Raw genomic sequence first — 18,133 nt, forward strand, 5'->3', positions numbered from 1 at the left:
CCAGGAGGGTTGGGGAAGAGGTTTCTGACAGTCCAGTCCTACACGGACTGGATCTAGGTCACGAACTCAAGCCTCATCTCCCCTCCCTCCATCCCGAAGCCATTAGTCTACGGCATTACGCTGCCACCCAGGAATCCCGAAGATTAATCTGGGCCTAGAATTGGCTCCTTGCTCTGTTTACAGCAGAGGAGCCATTATCTCACCGAGAAGACAGAATACTTGTCTTGAAAAGAAGCCAGGCAATGCTATCCAGGGAGAGTTAGAGTTTTAACACCGACTATAAATAGGGACTCGGTGCTCAGCACAGACACGTGCCAGACACCGCGACAGGCGGTCCACTAAGGCAGAGACAATCCTGGAGAGGAGGCTACGGCTCAGGCATTACGGGATAGAGGGGTGGGGTCGGGGGGGGGGGAGAAAAAAATGACAGAGAAAGGAGGGAGAAGCCAAAATTAAAACGGGATCACAAGGAAGAGATAAGTACTAACACGAAGATAGGACCAGAAGAAATATGTGAAAAAAACAGCAGGATACGAAATGAAAGCAAGAGAAAGGACAGATAGGAAGAACAGAGGAGCAAGAAACCAAGGAGCTGAAGGATGGTTGGTAACAGGTTGGGAGTGGGGAGAGAGGTTTGGAAACAAAAGGCATGAGGCAAGAACTTGCCCAAACATAGCTGGTACTAGCAATCCTAATTCTATTAGAAGCAATAGGTCTTTCAGGATAAGAACAATAACCTAATTCCATATAATCCTGACGGAACCCTCTAACATCATTTTGATTTTTTTTTTAATCAACTGGACAGTCATTTATTAACCCTCGAAGAATATCTACAATCCTTGTTATTTGGAGTTTGGAAATCTTGCCCAGGGTCTAGCAGGAGGAACATCTGACATTCGTCCACCTGCTCTGAGAAAATAGTCCAACACAGATCTCATCTCTGCATTCCCAATCCAACTGAAATATCTATTTATTCTCCTAATTTCAACTCTTCCAACATCCTAAATATCCATCCAGGGGCAGGGGAATTACTAACCAGAATGGGCTGGCCAACTGCACTTGCCGGCCGGTATGAGATCCAGTAGGCTTCTAAGCGGCTCAAAGATTTTAATTTTTTTAAAATAGTACTTGTTTAGCTCTTACTATGTCCTAAGCTTGTCACGGGCAGGAATGTGTCTGTTATGTTGTACTCTCCCAAGTGCTTAGTACAGGGCTTTGCACACAGTAGGCACTCAATAAATAAGAATACAATAGAATGACTATGTGCCAGGCACTGTACTAAGCACTGGGAAAGACACAAGCTAATCAGGTTGGACACAGTCCATGTACCTGATGAGGCTCTCAATATTACTCCCCATGCTCCAGGTGAGGCAGAGAGAAGTGTAGTGACCTGCCTGAGGTCACGCAGCAGACAAGAGGAGGAGTCAGGATTAGAACCCAGGCTCTTCAGACTCCCAGGCCCGTACTCCACGTGTTAAGCCATGCTGCTTTTCTAAATTCCTTTACTTTTGCTAGAATCCTCGGCTTAAGCAGCTGTTCGGAAACAGGCAGGTAAACAGGCTAGCCATTATTCTACACATTTGAGGAGTCCGTAGCAACTGTAAATTTAAACCAGCTTTCTCCATTAACTTTCTGACTCAGAATCTCATAAATCTAGGCTTTCTCTCTTTCCATCTTCTCCTTGCTTTTCTCAGCTAGTGCCAACCTTTTATTCTTTTCCTCTGCTGTGTTCGGTGGCAGTGCAAAATCCCTTTCTTCCATTCCAACTGAATTAACGTTCTTGCATTTCTCCATTCTAGCAACTCCTGAAAGGGTTCAAACTGACGGGGGAGAGAGAAGAGACTCAGTCACTGCTGCAGATGGAGTCCTCCTCAAACAGCAGTTTAGGTAACGCCAGGTCCTTCCCTGCCCTCAGAAACAAAGGAAAACCAGTTTACTGTAAAACTGTTCAAAAATGAAAAGAAAAAAAAAGACACATCGCATTCTCGAGATAATTTTTGGCTACTTATCAGTTAGGTAACATGGTTCTTTTCAGCCTGGGCTAAGCAGGCAGAGTTTATAAACAGGGGTGCTCATCTCATACGGTTCATTTCTCCCTTACTGAACAGATCAATTTCTTTAAAGAAACACCCCTGCTGGCTAACCATCAAACACTCTTCAAATGCTGCGTTCCGACTTCCATCCATTTTGAGCAGTCACCCACGCTCCGTGTCAACAGATCTGCGTTGGGAAACCATGTGTCTCGGGGTAATTCGGGTCAGATTCTGTCGAAGTCCACCGCAGAGACGGCCCCGGACTAGAGACGACAGATCCTTAACTGACGCAGTCACCTCCCCCTTCACTTGGCCAAGGAAACTCTTTAAGAAAAAAAAATCCCGTTTGGATGCCGCACGTTTCCCAGACTTTAACATAACCACTACTACTGTGACGTGAAGCAGAGAGCGAGATGAGTTTGGATAAACCCAACAGAAATTACATAGTATTTAATCGTGGCTGTAGAAACCAGGCACATTTGACAAAAGACGGTTTACATTTCACTTTTATTTATTCCTTGAAACTGCCCCGTATTGCAGGTTTTTCTCGACGAAATATGGAACTGAGCAGATTCATTTTTTTTCTACAAAATTAGGGTAAAAACTTGCTCAATTTTCTACCTTATTGCTAATAAACCTTACAGGTGCACAGTTTGTAAAATAGAATTCCTTAAGGACTGAATGCAAACGACATGCTGCAAGGTACGAGAAATAAGCTAAAAATCTGAGCAGATCATCTACATCTGGACCAACACAGTACTCAATGCTGGTACACGTTCACTACAACGGTGGACATTTAATGGAGGGAGACATACTTCAGTCCTGAAAGGGTTAAACGGAAACCCTCATATATTACTGTCTCTAACAAAGCTGCCAATCAATCCCACATTACAGTGCTTGAAACAAAGTCAAAAGTCTGGCACAGAAAATTACACACATTTGTTCAGTACTCATCAGAAACACAGCTGCTTTTGAAAGAAGAAGTAAACACCGTGGTTAATAATTGAAGAGCGTTTTGTTTCAAAAGGGAAACCCCTATGGAGTTATTTGGTCTAAAATGGGTAGTTGGCTTGTTTCCCGTACAAGATTTTTCATCGGAATCTTTTTTTTTTTTTTTAATGTGGGTAGAGATGGTACCAGGTTCATCTATTTATTTTTTTTAAATAACCAGTATGATCCCTAGAGAGTCTGTGCAGTGAAAGCGAAATGAATCTTTTTTCACCAGAGGAGTCGTACGTGCTGGGATGCCTTCATAGGTCAGAGGATTAAGAAAAGACAGCAGCAGGTTCCACGGTATTACACTAGTGTTCAATTTTGAAACCGTTCCAAACCCAAGGGCCAATCCAATTTGGAGCATCTGAGTCGTTTCCCAGTCTACGGGGTGGATGGAAGGGACTAGAACATCACAAAAAAACTCGACTCGGAACATGGGCTTCATTGTATCATTTTTGAACTGACGTCAGAGCACATGAGACACGAAAGCAAGAGGGTTTGGGAGTTCCATTTCCTCCTGGAGCATTCATTCGCTATGGAGTTCAACAGAAGCAGTAACATTCTACGGGTGCTCTCCACCCATTATCAAGGAAATGACCAACGGTTCAGGGAGCTTCCACCGAGTAACAAAAAAAAAAAGCCCAAGGAAAATCCCAGCTCCGTTACGACAGGGAATCTTTCTTGAAGGGGTATTGATCTGGAAGACGCGTCTCATCATAATAAACTCAAGATAACTGGCCACAAGTTCAAAGGACAGATTTAGGAAAAGCAGAATTCAGAAAAATGAGTACTGACAAAAGATTCAGCGACAACTGAATTTCTTTTTTTCGCCCATTCACCTTTAGGGTGTAGAAAGGCATAAAACTGACGAAAAACAATGTGTTTTGTTAGTAGCTTGAAACGCTTTAAATTCAGAGATAGTGTGTATATATACTCACTCCAGTGGGCAATCCGCTATGAAGAAATAAGCTAAGTACCCAAGCAGACATTGGGAAAAATAAGACTTTAAAGTCCGGAAGGGAACAGACGGTCGACTTTTTGAGAGTGGAGGAGTTACGGGTTCACCGACTGGGTAAAGCAGTAATTTGTTCTGAAAAAGGATCTCCTCTATAATTATTATTATTATTCTTGTATGAGAGTGAATCCAATAACAGTTCTTACTTGACTATGAAACCTAATAAGCAAAGGAAACTTGTGGCCCATTTTTAGAAAAAAAACAGTACTGTATTATGCATACATACTTCGACCAAAACATTGCGAAATGACGGCTGCCATTACTCAGAGGAAATTAAACAGCACACAGACACCAGTAAACATGTTTGCAAGTCAATGCCAGTAAACAGTTTTAAACAAAGATCGATAAGGCCACGATGAGTTCTTTCCTTGGTCTGAGGCAGTATCTGCTGGCCCGGAGAACCAGCGTTTGTAACAAGTTGAAAGAGAAAAGGGTATCGAGTACAAAATATCCTCCGAGTCCCTAGAAAGGCCCGTGGTAGGAGAGAAACACAGTGGCACTGATCTGACAACTGAAAGTGTACTACAAATGAATTCTCCCTTCTCAGACTAGAGACCAAAACGATTAACACAGGCAAAACCCCGCCCCCCCCAAAACAAAAAAACATTTCCAGAGGCGTAAACCCAGCCAAAATTTTTTTTAAAAAAACCATCAGGAAAGCCAACGCGCAGAGGAGGACGGTTTTACGATGGTTCAGATTTGTCTTTTCAAGTGGTCAGCGAAAACCTCCTCCGACAGATTGGGAGATACCCCCCCCCACCAAAAGCACTGCTCTGTGTGACGAACCCTGCAAGAAACCCGGGCTTTGCTGGCATTCACAAGGTACTTGCGGCTCTTGTTACGGGACAGTGAGGACTTGCCACGATGCAGAGGTAGTTTTTACTCTAAGGAAGGGTGGCTGCATTTACCGGGCGATGCTCTGCAAGCCTACACACACATACACACACACACACAAACACATACACACATACACACACACACACACAGTCCGAGGACCGTGCATCCCAGTGGTTCTGCTGCAGTTTCCAGGACATTTAACAAAAATGCAGTCAAGGTAAAGGACGGGAATGGAGACGATGTAAAAATGGCAAGTTCAGAGTGCAAGGCAAACAAAAACCTGCTGAATGCCACCGAGGCCGGACCTGAATGGGGTGCTGTCCTTGTGAGGGCGGAGTTGGGAAGGATGGTGTCAGAGAGAGTGATCAAGGTAGGGAAGGAGATGTGTTTTAGTTTCAAAATCTCTCATCTATCCATTTCTAAGTACTGTAGTCCTATTTATTTTTTTTAGTCGATCTAACAAAAGCATCTTCTTATTTTAGGGTTACACCTATGGTTTTGGCCTAGTCTACTAAAAAAAAAAAAGACGTAAAGGCAATAAAAACATGCTTTTGTTGAATTCCTCTCCTCACAGAAAAAGGGGGCATAACCTAACAATCTCTCTGGTAGCAAATATTTCTCGTGCTTCTTCTGTCACACGCCAAACAGGCCAAATGAAGCCATTGGGAACATTCCACATTCAAAAACAAAGTTTAACTTACACGTAATACACGTTATGTACAAGATAAAGGGTGGGGAGAAACAAAAAACCTGAACGGCTCCTGGAAAACATTGATGAGTTAATGATTTGAACTTAAAAAAAAAAAAAAAAAACAACCCTTCAAACACCAACATTTTCTGTGACTTGACAGTCCAACGTGACGGTTCGAACTGCCCCATTTGAATTCACGTAAATGTTAGAACATCTTGAATTACCACTATAAATACAATTTTTTTTTAAAGGAAAACACAGAAATAACTATCAACAATGACTGAAATAGACCACTAAGTTAACATACATTGCATGTATTGGAGGCAAGGCAGAGGCATCTTTTTTTAAAGCTTTTGCACAGACTTCATATAATCTTAAAAAAAATATGCTGGCCTTTACAAGGTTCTACTTGCTGAAATCAAAATAATTTCAGTTCATAAAAAGTCACAAGACTTCAGTTTAAAAAAAGGAACAGTTCCAGCCACAGACCAAAAATATATATTTTTTTAAACTGGAAGAGTATGGTAATTAGATTATACAAGCATGGCCAGGCCTGGAACCTGAATATACTTCAGAGCAAAACCTCAGAGGAAAAAAAAATATAAACTATTTGGTAACAAAAGTGTACTATATGTTGTGATACAAAAAAGGTATGGTGAAAATGTACCTTTTACTAAAGCTTATACAAGTTCCTTGGTCCGTAAAAACTATGTTATGTTCAATGTTTTCTAGTTTGCTTAACTTTTATCCCAGCCACGTTTCTATTTCTTGCCCTTTAAAAAAAACAAAAAACAAAAAACAAAAACCAAAAACCAAAAAAACCAGCTGAAAAATAGATTTTCAATAGAGTCTTTTTTACATTTTCGTTGTATTTTTCTTTTTTTATTGTGGCTTCGGCTTTTCAAATCAGCACTTGCAAGTAATGGGGTAGAAAGGGTATCGTCACCGAGGATGGAAAATCGTCTCTCCGCAAAACCACAAAAGATTGTTCGGTTTCCTCGTCTGCAGCACTCAGAAGTCCGTTGAAGTCCTCGCGCTCGACGGTAGTTAGGACACTACCGTCGCTGTGGACGATGTGACGTTGGTTGGGTTTGTGCTGACATTTGTGTAACTTCCCTCGCTGTTTGTGTTCGGTTCGTTAGAGGCCATGAGGCTCGAGTTGGCTCGAAGGATGGCTCCCGCCGCGCTGCAGTGTGGCCGGGGCCCTGGTTCCGGGGTGTACGTAAAGGTAAGGCTGGTGGAATAGATTATTCCATCGTTACGGACCAAAGTCACTGGAACTTGGACTGGCTGACGGACCCATCTCCAACCTTCTCGGAATGCAGAAATGTCGGGGACGACGCAGAGCATGCTCTCGGCACATCTGGAGAGAAAAAGGCAGATTCAGGGTGAGGAGGGAGTATCTGAGTAGTCAGTCGGTCGGTCGGACTTACAGTACTAAGAAGGAGGACGGGACGCTCGTTAGGCGTTTACTGCGCGCCAGGCACTCTTCTGAGCGCCGGGGTAGACACGAGGTAATCTGGTTGGACACGGTCCCTGTCCCACACGGGGCTCACGGTCTTAATCCTCCCGTGACTGTTTATCGTTGTATTGCACGGGGCTCTGCGCACAGTGAGCGCTCAATGAACACAACTGAATGAATGAATCTAACAGACGAGGGAACTGAGGCCCAGAGGAATGAGGTGACCTGCCCAAGGTCACTCGGCAGTCACGTGGCAGAGCCGGGATTAGGACCCAGGGTCCTCCCGGCTCCCAGGCCCAGGATCTATCCACTAGGCCACGCTGCCTCTCGCTCTGAGCGCTTACTGTGTGCAGAGCACTGTGCTTGGGAGAGTACGATATAACAGACATGTTCTCTGCCCACGGTGAGCTTAGAGTCTACAGTACAGTCTGGTACTAAGAGTGGTATTTGTTAAGTGCGTACTAAGTGCCAAGCACTGTACTGAGCGCTGGGGTAGCCGCGAGAAAATCAGTTCCCACATGGGGTTCACAGTCCGAGTAGGAGGGAGAATGGAGATTGAATCCCCATTCTCCAGATGAGGAAACTGAGGCACAGAGAAGTTCAGTGACTTGCCCAAGGTCACCCAGAAGAAGAGTAGCAGGAATGGGATTAGAACCCAGGTCCTCTTACTTCAAGCCCTGTGCTCTTTCCATTAGGCCAGAGCCCGGGCTTGGGAGTCAGAGGTAATGGGTTTGAATTCCGGACTCCGCCACTTCTCAGCTGTGTGACTCTGGGCAAGTCACTTAAGTTCTCTCTGCCGCAGTTACCTCATCTGTCAAATGGGGATGAAGAATGCAAGCCCCACATGGGACAACCTGATGACCCCATATCTACTCCAGCGCTTAGACCAGTGCTCTGCACATAGTAAGCGCTTAACAAATACCATTATTATTATTATTACTTCTCGTGCTTCTCTTAGTAGCTGGAAAACCCACACCCCCCCGAGCATTTACCAGTCGGCAACAAGAAGAATCTGACACACAACAGGAAGTGAAAAACGAACTCGAGGAAGAAGGAAAAGCCAGAGCTTTAGAAAAAGAGTTACCGCACCTGTACATGGTTTCAGCTTCCACGTCCCCGAACCAGACACGTAAATTTGGAGTGAAGTTCTGTCCTGTAAGTTCTAGCATCGCTACATCTCCGCCGCCGTTCAACTGCAACACACACGTGCAACCAGGTACATAGTGGTGGAAATCAGTACACTGCTGAATGTTAGGCAAACTCATTTTCTACTAGAAAACCAAAACTAGATGAAACAGAAGAACAGCGTTCAATCCAGCTATTAAAAACCCTGCTGAAAATCCTCTCCACAAATCACTTGCTCTGAGGCCAAGTATCTCAGCGAGGAGCTCTGTTTTTTCTTTGGTTTTAGAGATGCGTCAAACAGAACAGTGTCAGTTGTTTCTCTTCCCGTTGCCTTTTAATAACCCAGTATTTACTTCCATTCTTTGGACTCCAATTTGTCTCAGGGACATTATAGCCATAATAACGGAAAGACACACTTCAATCTTCATTTAAGCTCTTTGATCTTCATAAACGTCTCTAGCTTCCAGGAGTCCAGGAAACTTTCACTTCGCAAGCCGGATTTCATTTTGACTTCACTTACTTTATTTCAAAATATTGGACTGAATCAAAACAAAGCATTTCACTGAAAGGATTTTTTTTCTAGATTTAATAATAATTATGGAATTTGTTAAGCGCTTACTATGTGTCGAGCACTGTTCTAAGTGCTGGGGCAGATACAGGCTAATCGGATTGGACACAGTCCCTGTCCCACACTGAGCTCACAGTCTAAGTAGAAGGGAGAACAGGTATTGCATCCCCATTTTACAAATGAGGAAACTGAGGCACTGAGAAGTGATTTGCCCAAGGTGTCCCAGAGCAGGCTTTTGGCAGAGTCAAAATCAGAACCCAGGTCCTCTGACTCCCAGGCCCGTGCTCTTTCCACTAGGCCCTGCTGGTTCTCAAACCCTAAAAAAGCTGCCAAAAGCATATTTTATTTAAAAAACAGGAGTAACCGAATCAGAAAGCAGTTACGACAGAGCAACTCAATTAGCGATCGACTCACCTGAAGACTTTCTACCACAGGCACAGGTGTTACTGGAGCATGGACAGGTCCCATCCCCTCATAAAATGTATATTCTGCCTTATCTGTACTAATGATTGTCCAAGAAGCTCCGTCATTGATCATCTCTTTATTTGGTTCTTTGGGGCATGGAGTGGCCTAATGGAGAGAGGACAGTTTTTACAAGCCAAACCACGTGGGGCAAGGTACGTAAATACGACGCATTGATCCAGTCACCCATCAGTCAGTCAAGGGTATTTACTGAGCGCTTACTGTGTGCAGAGCACTGTACTAAGAGCTCGGGAGAGAACAAATCCAAGAGAGTCGACAGACACGCCCACAAGGCCCACGAGGACCTTTCGGTCTACGGGGTAGACAGACGTTAAAATTAAATACAGGCCGGGGAAATAGCAGAGTATAAGGATACGTTCGCAACGAGACCTCCAGGACTCTCCCTCACTAGCTGCTTCGTAAACTAAGGAGGGGAGACAACAGAGAATCCCCCGTATCCAATTTCCGTAAAATGCAGCTAGAGTTGCGGGCAGGAAGGGGAGGAGAGGACATGGATCTTTACCTCCCGCTCAAGATTCCCCCATCCTGCACAGCAGGAACTGAAAAATCTTTGGATTTTGGAGGGTTCTCTGGAAGTGTGTAGAAACGCTTGTTCCACATTTCCATAGAGAGGGTCCGTACACCCTGGATGGGTCGCCTATGCGGAGAATCTTTGAGGGGTGGCCGTCAACTGTTTCGTTGGGCCGGTGTTCTTACACATCCTTCTCAAGGGGCCTGGCTGTATTTCCTATAGCAGTTTTTCAATTGGGTCACCGTGACTAGTTTGGCCTACCTATGGCATACTTTAAAAGAGTGATCAATTGAAGTCTTATTGCCAAAGAGAGTCACAGAAATATAACTTTTCACTGCAAACTAATTTCCTGTTTCCTCTAGACCGTACGCTTGTTTGGGGCATGAAACGTGTCTCCCAGCTCTGTTGTACTGTACCCTCCCGAACACTTAGTACAGAGCTCTGCATACAGTAAGTGCTTACTACATACCATTGATTTCCTGGAGCAATTTCTTTTATAATGAAAGAAAACAGGGATGACAATCATGTTTACGTATTTGTGACAAATATTTAACTCACTTGAAACTGGATTATTCTCTCTTGGGAAAGGCACAAGTACATTCTTTCTGTATCCTTAAGGTAAAATGCACACTTATGGAGCTGGGACACCGGATCATCTGCATCCAGTAACGCGGTCTGTTTATCGACTTTTCGAATTATCTATTTGAACAACAACAAACAATGCTCACACACTTAATGAGCTATAATTTCTATGATTTCAAACTGATCGGGTTAATAGGGGGTTACCGTTTCCTCGGAACAAATACAGAATCAACAATCTTTAGTGCCAACATCTTGACAAGCAGACAAAATTTCAAATGGGAAATTACTCGGGTTTCTCATGAGGAAGTACAGTCAGTTTCCCAAACGCGCATTTTCACTACATGCTTTTTCATTCATTACAGGGAATTATACTGGGGACAGCCTTCTGACAACGCACCATCATCGGGATATAATGCGACGTGATGCTGGAAGAAAGGCTTGTGTCAATCAGCAAATACGATTAGGCTCGCACATTTCATTAAGAACGAATATCCGTGTTGTAGGAGAACTGACTGTAATTCCTGACTTCCACGAGACTAGCAAATGGAAAGATTAGATTACTGAGGTTGTGGAAGTTGCTCTGCTAGAGAACTTTCCTCCGTCCGACCTTGTGGCAGATTAAATATTCTTTTACTGAATTCCTACAAGTGGACACATTTTTAGATTTCATTAATGCGGTCAAAAGCATCATATAAACAGAGCAAATATGACATTCTGAAATACCAAGCCATTAAGCACTAAACTTCATTTATTTTAATATGCCAAAACATGGGTAATAGCTCCATCCTTAACAATCTTATTTTTTCATTGACTGAGTACTAAGTGACAGTACCCTACAAAATTTGTCCTTGTTTTTCCAAAAAAAAAAAAACCTCATTAGATTCCTTTGTGCTTAAATTCCATCTTTTTGAAATTGGAGACAGAGTAAAAAGGAGCTGACAACCCAGTACTCCAAGAACACTAAATGATCTGTAATGACAGAGCTTCCTTCGGATGAGTTTCACACCTTTTTCATTTTTTCTTGCTTGGTACTAAGAATGTATTTCTTTGTGCTGGTTCCGGTTTCCGATCTATCTTAATGTTAATGATTTTAAATATCTTCGATCTGCCTAGGGGAAACAGAACCTGTGGAAACCTGCCAATCATTTCGACCGGTCTCTCCCACTTCTGCGTTCTTTTCCCTGCACTCGGGAGGTAAAACAGGCCTTGTTCTCTCAGCTGCTGATCTCTAAGTGTGACTATCATCAAATAGAGCAGTCGTAGTATCGACTGAGCTTTCACTGGGTCCCATACACGGTTCTGAGTGCTTGGGAAATACAAAGCGGGCAAGTGACACATTCCCCGCCCATCAGGAGTTTACACTCTGTGCTGCTTCCTGAGGTCAAGAGGGTCCTGGGACTTATTAGAGCTCTCAGGTAACCTAAAGTAACTCACAGGGACTCTTGGTTCAATCTGAAAGTAGCACATGTGTAGACAACTGTTAAAAGACCAGGTGCACTAAGCCCAAGTGCTTAGTACAGTGCTCTGCACACAGTAAGCACTCAGTACCACCGACCGATTGACTGACTGATTGGTTTAAGCTGGGGACTAAGAATCCAAAATTGTCTATCTGTGGACTTGATGTTCCCCCAGTATCGGTCTCCAGCTTCAGGCCCCAGGAACTGAAAAAAAAGGAATTACCCCATCCCCAAATCACCCTTTCCAAATAGTTCTTTTAGCCAGAAAGACTCCTCGCCCATCTTATCTGTACGAGTGAACTTTATTTCTTCTACGCTCCTAAGAAAGAGAAAGCTTACTGGTGCAGATAAAAGGCATAGAGGAAGGGCGGGATCTGCAACTGCCCAGGTCAGAGCAGGAGGACTGAACTCAACAAGACTCACGCACAGAGGGCTCACCCAACAAGCCTCAAAGAGCACACATTTAGGGCTCTGGAGGGTACGTACGGTGCCCCCGATCTTAGAGAAGAAGCAGTGGGAAACCCTGTCTCTCTCCAGAATCCCCCAGATGTATGAAGCTTGAACAGGAAACGGTTAGGAGGTCGATCTCAGCTCAGATCGCCCCAGCGAGTTCCAGGACACCTGGCTCCTGTTCCAAGAAGATGGAGCCCTGGGGACTCACTGAAAGTAACAGCTGGATCTAGGCTCTCCTCTGAGCCCCTTCTCTCAACTGGTCTCATCAAGGGGAGGCAGGACCCCCTCAGTCCACACGTCGTGCCAGGGGAGACTCCTGAAGCTCCACGCCTCGGAGACGGTACCCAGACATCCCAAGTGCATCCTCCGGGGCTCCGGAAGGCTACTCCCCCGACACCTCTCACAAAATAGATGCGGGTGAGCCTCAGTTACGTAGCCGACGGCGGGGAGCGAGACCAGCACCGCTGCCCTCGCGGAACGTTTATTCCACTTGGCCCCGCACCAGCCTGATGACCCTGAGCCTATAATAAACTGCTTCCCCTTGCCCTTGGCCCCCAGCTACTGAGCTAGTGCAGCATTTCCCCAGCTGTGTGACGGTCTCCCCTTTCCGGAACTACATCTTTCAGCAGGCCAGGCAGGGAAGACGCTGCCTTCCAGCAATGGGCCCGGACCGGCTTCTGGCCCAACTCAGCCTCCGATAGCCGGTCTGGCGCTTGCCTGGGACCGCAGGCCAGGCCCGCCGAGCCCCAGAGTCTCACTCCACTCGGTGCTCTACAACAAGATACCGAATGGCATCACAACCCTAAACGCGGCTCTTTCCGTCGGTTTTTACCTTAGCCTTTTCTACCCGAGAGCCGAAGCTGAGTGCCTTTGGACAGCCAGCTTGGAAACTTTGAGAGAGACCTTCGGCTGGGCGGGAATTTTAGACGGCAATTTATTGAGAACTGGGTACGCCTGCTAAACGATCTAAACATTTCTTCCGCCGCCTCTCTCTTTCCGTCTCCACGTCTAAAAGCTACCATAAGGCTCCCACTGGGGGGCCGGCCCGCACTTTGGTATTTAATGCCAACGCAACCAAAACACCACACTGGAACAGAGAGTCAGACAAGGAGAGAGGAAAACAGGAAAGACCAGGTAAGTGCTGTTGGTTTTTTTGTTTGTTTGCTTGCTTTTTACTAGGTGCTCCAGTTTTGCAAAGTATGAAAATATATTACTATTGTAGTTTATATCCCTTGGGATACTGAACCCAAATAGCAACCCGAACACCTTGCAAAACCATGCCAGGTAGTAAAATAAGCAACAACCAAAGAAAGAAACCAAACAGTGCTTACCTGACCTGTTCTAGGCTGGCTCCTTGTTCCAGCAGGGCTCCGGGGAGGGCTATCTCCCGGCAGAGGCTCTGCTGAGATGCCTCACGGAAGGGGAGCTGGTGAACTATTTCGGGGAACCTAAAATAAGAATAAAAAAAGTATAAGCTTGGATACTGGCGACTTTCTCGATGCACGTCTTTCCCTGTGTGCTTTTGGTCTCGGCCCACAACTGCAACCTATCTCCTGTCGGTCACCTTTAAAATACCTAGAGGTCATCGGGGTCCTCAAGCTACGAGGAGTGTTTTTAACTTGGTCCGAACACCGTGTTAAAAATCGGCATTTGTCCCTGCTTGAGAAAAATCACCCTGATTAACCGCCCTGCCCCCCTTCACAATGACTAACTTGCGATTCATTCGTTCTCTTGGACAGGAATACGAACAACTCAACCTGATGTAACTCGGGGACCGGTCGATGTTCGGGACTGTTCCCCTGAATTAGAACTTCTCTGTCTGTGAAGAGCTCGAACACCGCCAGGACTAATTCCGGTTTTCTTTCTCCTGCCCCAAACAATGAAAACGGAGCGGTGGGCTTCCCAACGGAGCTCATAAGAGAATTTAGGGTGCCTCTCCTAAATATCACTTAGCCCTCCGCCATCCGAGTCAATACAAAGGAAAAATATTCCACCAGACTTGGGTTCAGCTACATTTGAAAAAAGAGCACAACAGAAAAGGAGGGCTTTGGGGAATGTCATAAGGGAACACGATCAGAAAGAGAACTAAAAATGATCAATGCAATGGTTATGAAGTCATCTTAATAAAAAAACAAATGACGAATGAGTACTTCATGATGCAACTCAATTTTAATTTAGCGATTAGCCTAGTGCAAAAATAGTTTTAGTACGTATTAAGAATGTAAAAGTGGACTATACCAATCTTGGGAGTGCCATGCCTGTAACTGAACACACAAGTTTGACTGTTTGTCCATAATGGATGTAGCCATCTCGCACCGTGAATTCTTCTCCTTCTGATTCATCATCATCCACTGCACAAAACAGACCAAATTCTGTGTCATTAAGTTCCTTACCTAACTTCGTCTGATGAAGATAGTTGCAAGATAAAAAAGTAATTCAGCCATACAGGGTCGCCTTTTAATTTCATGTTTTAAAATGCAATTAAAAGGTCCCAAGGAGGGGGAAACGAGAAAAGTACGCATTACTTACGGAGATGAATGTAAAAGGCGCCCCACTGTTGCGAGCTGGCATGGAAATTGCCTCCTTCTACATGCAAATATCTGGTGCTTACTGTTTGGGAGCGAAGTCGATTAAATAGTGCCACTTTTGTCCCTGATGCGATGCATACTGCAAGTAAAAATGTATCCTGTAGTTACGTGTTCTCTTAAGAGGGGCCTAAAGTTCATCTGACTATTCACCATCTTCAGCTCTACCGACTCGACCGTGTTGCCGTCAGGCTCTGACCATGAGAGTACCGGTGAGAATGCAGGCAATCAATCGACAGTGCTGACTGGGTGCAGAGCACTGTACTATGCACTCGAATACTGAACATACCACCATTTATGTATTTTAAGGCTTAATAACCCAGATTTAGGGACAACAGTCTAAACTGAAAATCGGGGTTTACGAGAAGACGTGCAAATTAGGCAGACAAATAAGAGTGGACTCCCTTCAATAAGGAGATACGCACGACCTAGCGATAATGAAAAAAATAAAACTTGTGTGTCATTTCCCCTTCAAATACAATCCTGTGCTTTCCTGTGCAGTGCTTTCAAGTACAATCCTGAATGTGGTCGAGGACAAAAAGGCACACTGGTCGGGTCGGAGATTTACAAGCCGAAAACCATACTTACAGTCAGCGTTTTTCAATGACTGCTTCTTTTTAGAAGGCTTGGAGATGACTTTGATCCTTTTGCTGAGAAACACCCCAATATCATCGCTATTGCCGTAAAACATTTTTACAGATAACATGAAGTGCTTTCGCTTGTCTGAATCTGATATGTACAACGTTTTAGCTGTGCAATAATTCTGTGAACACAAAGAGATTTATTTGCACTATAAACAACAGTTAAGCATTTGGCTATCTAATTTTCAGGGGCCATGCCTAGTTAAGATTTGTGAAATTCCATTGGGCAACAAGTAAATCTTACTGTCAAGATAAAAATAATTTTTTTTTTTTAAAAATCACACTTTTAAAAGTGGTCAACCTCCCTCCCCCAATCATTTATTTCAAACACTACCATATCATTTCTTCCTCTTATATACACATTTCTTCCTTACTTTACAAACCTTTAAATGTCATTTCAAAGAAATATTATTCAAAGATAGGAGAAAGTTGTAGCAGGTTTTTTTTTTACAGAACTATTTTTTTAAAAAATCTATGATTGTCTTTCTGCAAAGAAAAGGTCAAAATAAGGCTCTCAAATTCTGTGGAAAAGATTTTAGCAAAATTTAGCTGTGCCAAGCTCTCAAAGAATCTAAGAATATGCTTAGTGTCTCTCCCACTAGTCTGTGGACTCCTTGAGGGCATGGGATTGTGTCTACTAACCCACTGTACTCTCCCAAGCGTTTACTACAGTGCTTCGCACACGGAAAGTGCTCAATAAATACCATTAATTGACTAATTAAAGAGTGCACACATTTTTCTTATCTATAATTAAGTAGTGATTATTATCCAAACACTTGTGGGAAAAGGCCCAGAATGGATGACACCAAATATAAAAAGGGAAATGGTGACTTCATGCACCAAAAAATCAACACGCAGTTAATACCAAAAGAGAAAAAAAAAACAACAAAAATCAAAATATTTTGGGATAAAAAGGAAAAAAATACAAAAACAACCACCAAAAATCCAGACTGCTGTGGAGGTTCACTGGGCCTGTAAACCACCTCCGTTATTGAACTAATAAGTCACTCCAAAGAGTCAAGCCTGCCAGTTGCCAGAAACATACCGTGGCAATGGATAAGCATTAACGTTGTTAGGGCATCTGCATTTCAAAGGATGCTTTTACACGGACAACCAGAATACATACCAAAAACTTTAGGAATGTGGCGGGCTACTTTTGAATTTGTATTTAAAATGCAACACGGTTTTCCACCACTGTCATCCTTGACAATTAGGTGTGATTCTTTTCAGCCTACCCGTTATCTCACGTGACCCAGTATGCTCTGATGCCATTTATGTCTAATCAATTCTTTGACCGGCAGTATTCTTTGGGAAATAGGTAAGGGACTTTTACTCAAGTTTATCATTAGATCATCTGCCTCGGTAGCGGAACAAAACTATCGATTTAGCTCAAGACTCTCTGTAGGCCAGAGAGATTTGAAAAAATAGATGCTTGCTTGACATTCGCATTCCTTCCTTAATTTGGTTTTTGCAATAGAAAAGATTTGCTCTGCAGAAAGCAAATTAAAATGAAGCCACTAAAAATAATGATAATAAAAACAACGATACTTTGCACTCACATAGCGCCTTTCATCCGAGGATCTCCAAAGCGCTCAAAGCATCTGTGAGCTGCAGTGGCCGGAGCCATTGGTCCGCCATACTTTTAAAGTGACAGCACTGTAGTCAAATTAAGCCTAAACTATGGAACTGTTCTGCAACATAAGACGAGGTCTATGAAAATGAAGGTTCATGTACTGAGGTGTACACCGACACTAATGCAGGGAGCCAAACTAAAAGTGTGTCTCGATGAAGGTGGTGACCGTCTAATGGGAGTAGCTGAAATTTGGTGGCATTGCTTAATTGGAATGTCAACACAGCTGGGTACAGTCTATACAGGACATATAGGAAAGGAGGAAAAGGCGAAGTTTAGCGGCACACATCAGAAAGTACTCACAGAGTTCATTATATACAATTGTGAAGGAGGGGTGGCAATATTAGCATATTTAAGCAAGGCAAAAAAAATGAGGGTTACAGGCAAGCAAGGGTTGTTCGTTTTTTCTCGAAATCATTCAAATATCAGCTTCTAGGGTGCTTGAAATACAGCCAAAACATACAGAATCAAGGAAGGGTCCAAATTATAGTTTACTACACCTACTTTTGGTAAATACTACAGAATTTGGACACGACTAACCCCCAGGTGCTGAATTTGAATCCACGGACAACAAAACTGTAAAAAGTCACCACACCTCAAAAACATGCTAAGGCTACAAAAAAGTTTGATTGAAATTAGTGCATTACTTTTAGCAAGCTGGAAGGCTACAACAGCTAACACCACAGAAACGGCAGTATATAATTGCTCAAAGAAAAAAAATACTATGAATATCTAGTGCAGCTTCAAAAAGACCAGCCCCAGGTTCTTCAAGAAAAGAATAATGTAGACTGTTCTGAAGAAGGCCAAATTGAATAAATTTCTTTTGCTGGTTTGCAACAACAACCTTGAAATAATCCTGACGGGAGGTAGGGAGAATGAAAAGGAAAACAGAAGGAAGGAAAGCTAGAGAAGCAACATGACCTAGTGGACGAGGCACGGGCCTGGGAGTCAGAAGGTCATGGGTTCTAATCCCGGCCATGCCATTTGTCTGCTGTGGGGCCTTGGGCAAGTCGTTTCACTTTTCTGTGCCTCAGTTACCTTGTCTGTGAGAATGGGGATTGAGACTG

General features: G+C 43.8%; 1 protein-coding gene across 4 annotated transcripts in view; it reads right to left on the minus strand.

The window, feature by feature from the left end:
* Nucleotides 1-2,521: 2,521 nt before the first annotated feature.
* Nucleotides 2,522-18,133, minus strand: part of RBPJ (recombination signal binding protein for immunoglobulin kappa J region) — a 119,061-nt gene continuing 103,449 nt past the window's right edge. For all 4 annotated transcript variants that reach the window (XM_029083401.1, XM_029083398.1, XM_029083400.1 and 1 more), the window contains 7 exons: nt 15,384-15,558; nt 14,740-14,877; nt 14,449-14,561; nt 10,277-10,417; nt 9,139-9,294; nt 8,121-8,224; nt 2,522-6,932 (listed from right to left, as the gene is read on the minus strand). In XM_029083401.1, the coding sequence (XP_028939234.1) occupies nt 6,617-6,932; nt 8,121-8,224; nt 9,139-9,294; nt 10,277-10,417; nt 14,449-14,561; nt 14,740-14,877; nt 15,384-15,558 (1,143 nt within the window). In that variant the 3' untranslated portion in view covers nt 2,522-6,616. The remainder of the gene's footprint in view (nt 6,933-8,120; nt 8,225-9,138; nt 9,295-10,276; nt 10,418-14,448; nt 14,562-14,739; nt 14,878-15,383; nt 15,559-18,133) is intronic.

This window comes from Ornithorhynchus anatinus, chromosome 18 (genome assembly GCF_004115215.2).
Source record: "Ornithorhynchus anatinus isolate Pmale09 chromosome 18, mOrnAna1.pri.v4, whole genome shotgun sequence".
In the NCBI taxonomy this organism is placed as follows: domain Eukaryota; kingdom Metazoa; phylum Chordata; class Mammalia; order Monotremata; family Ornithorhynchidae; genus Ornithorhynchus; species Ornithorhynchus anatinus.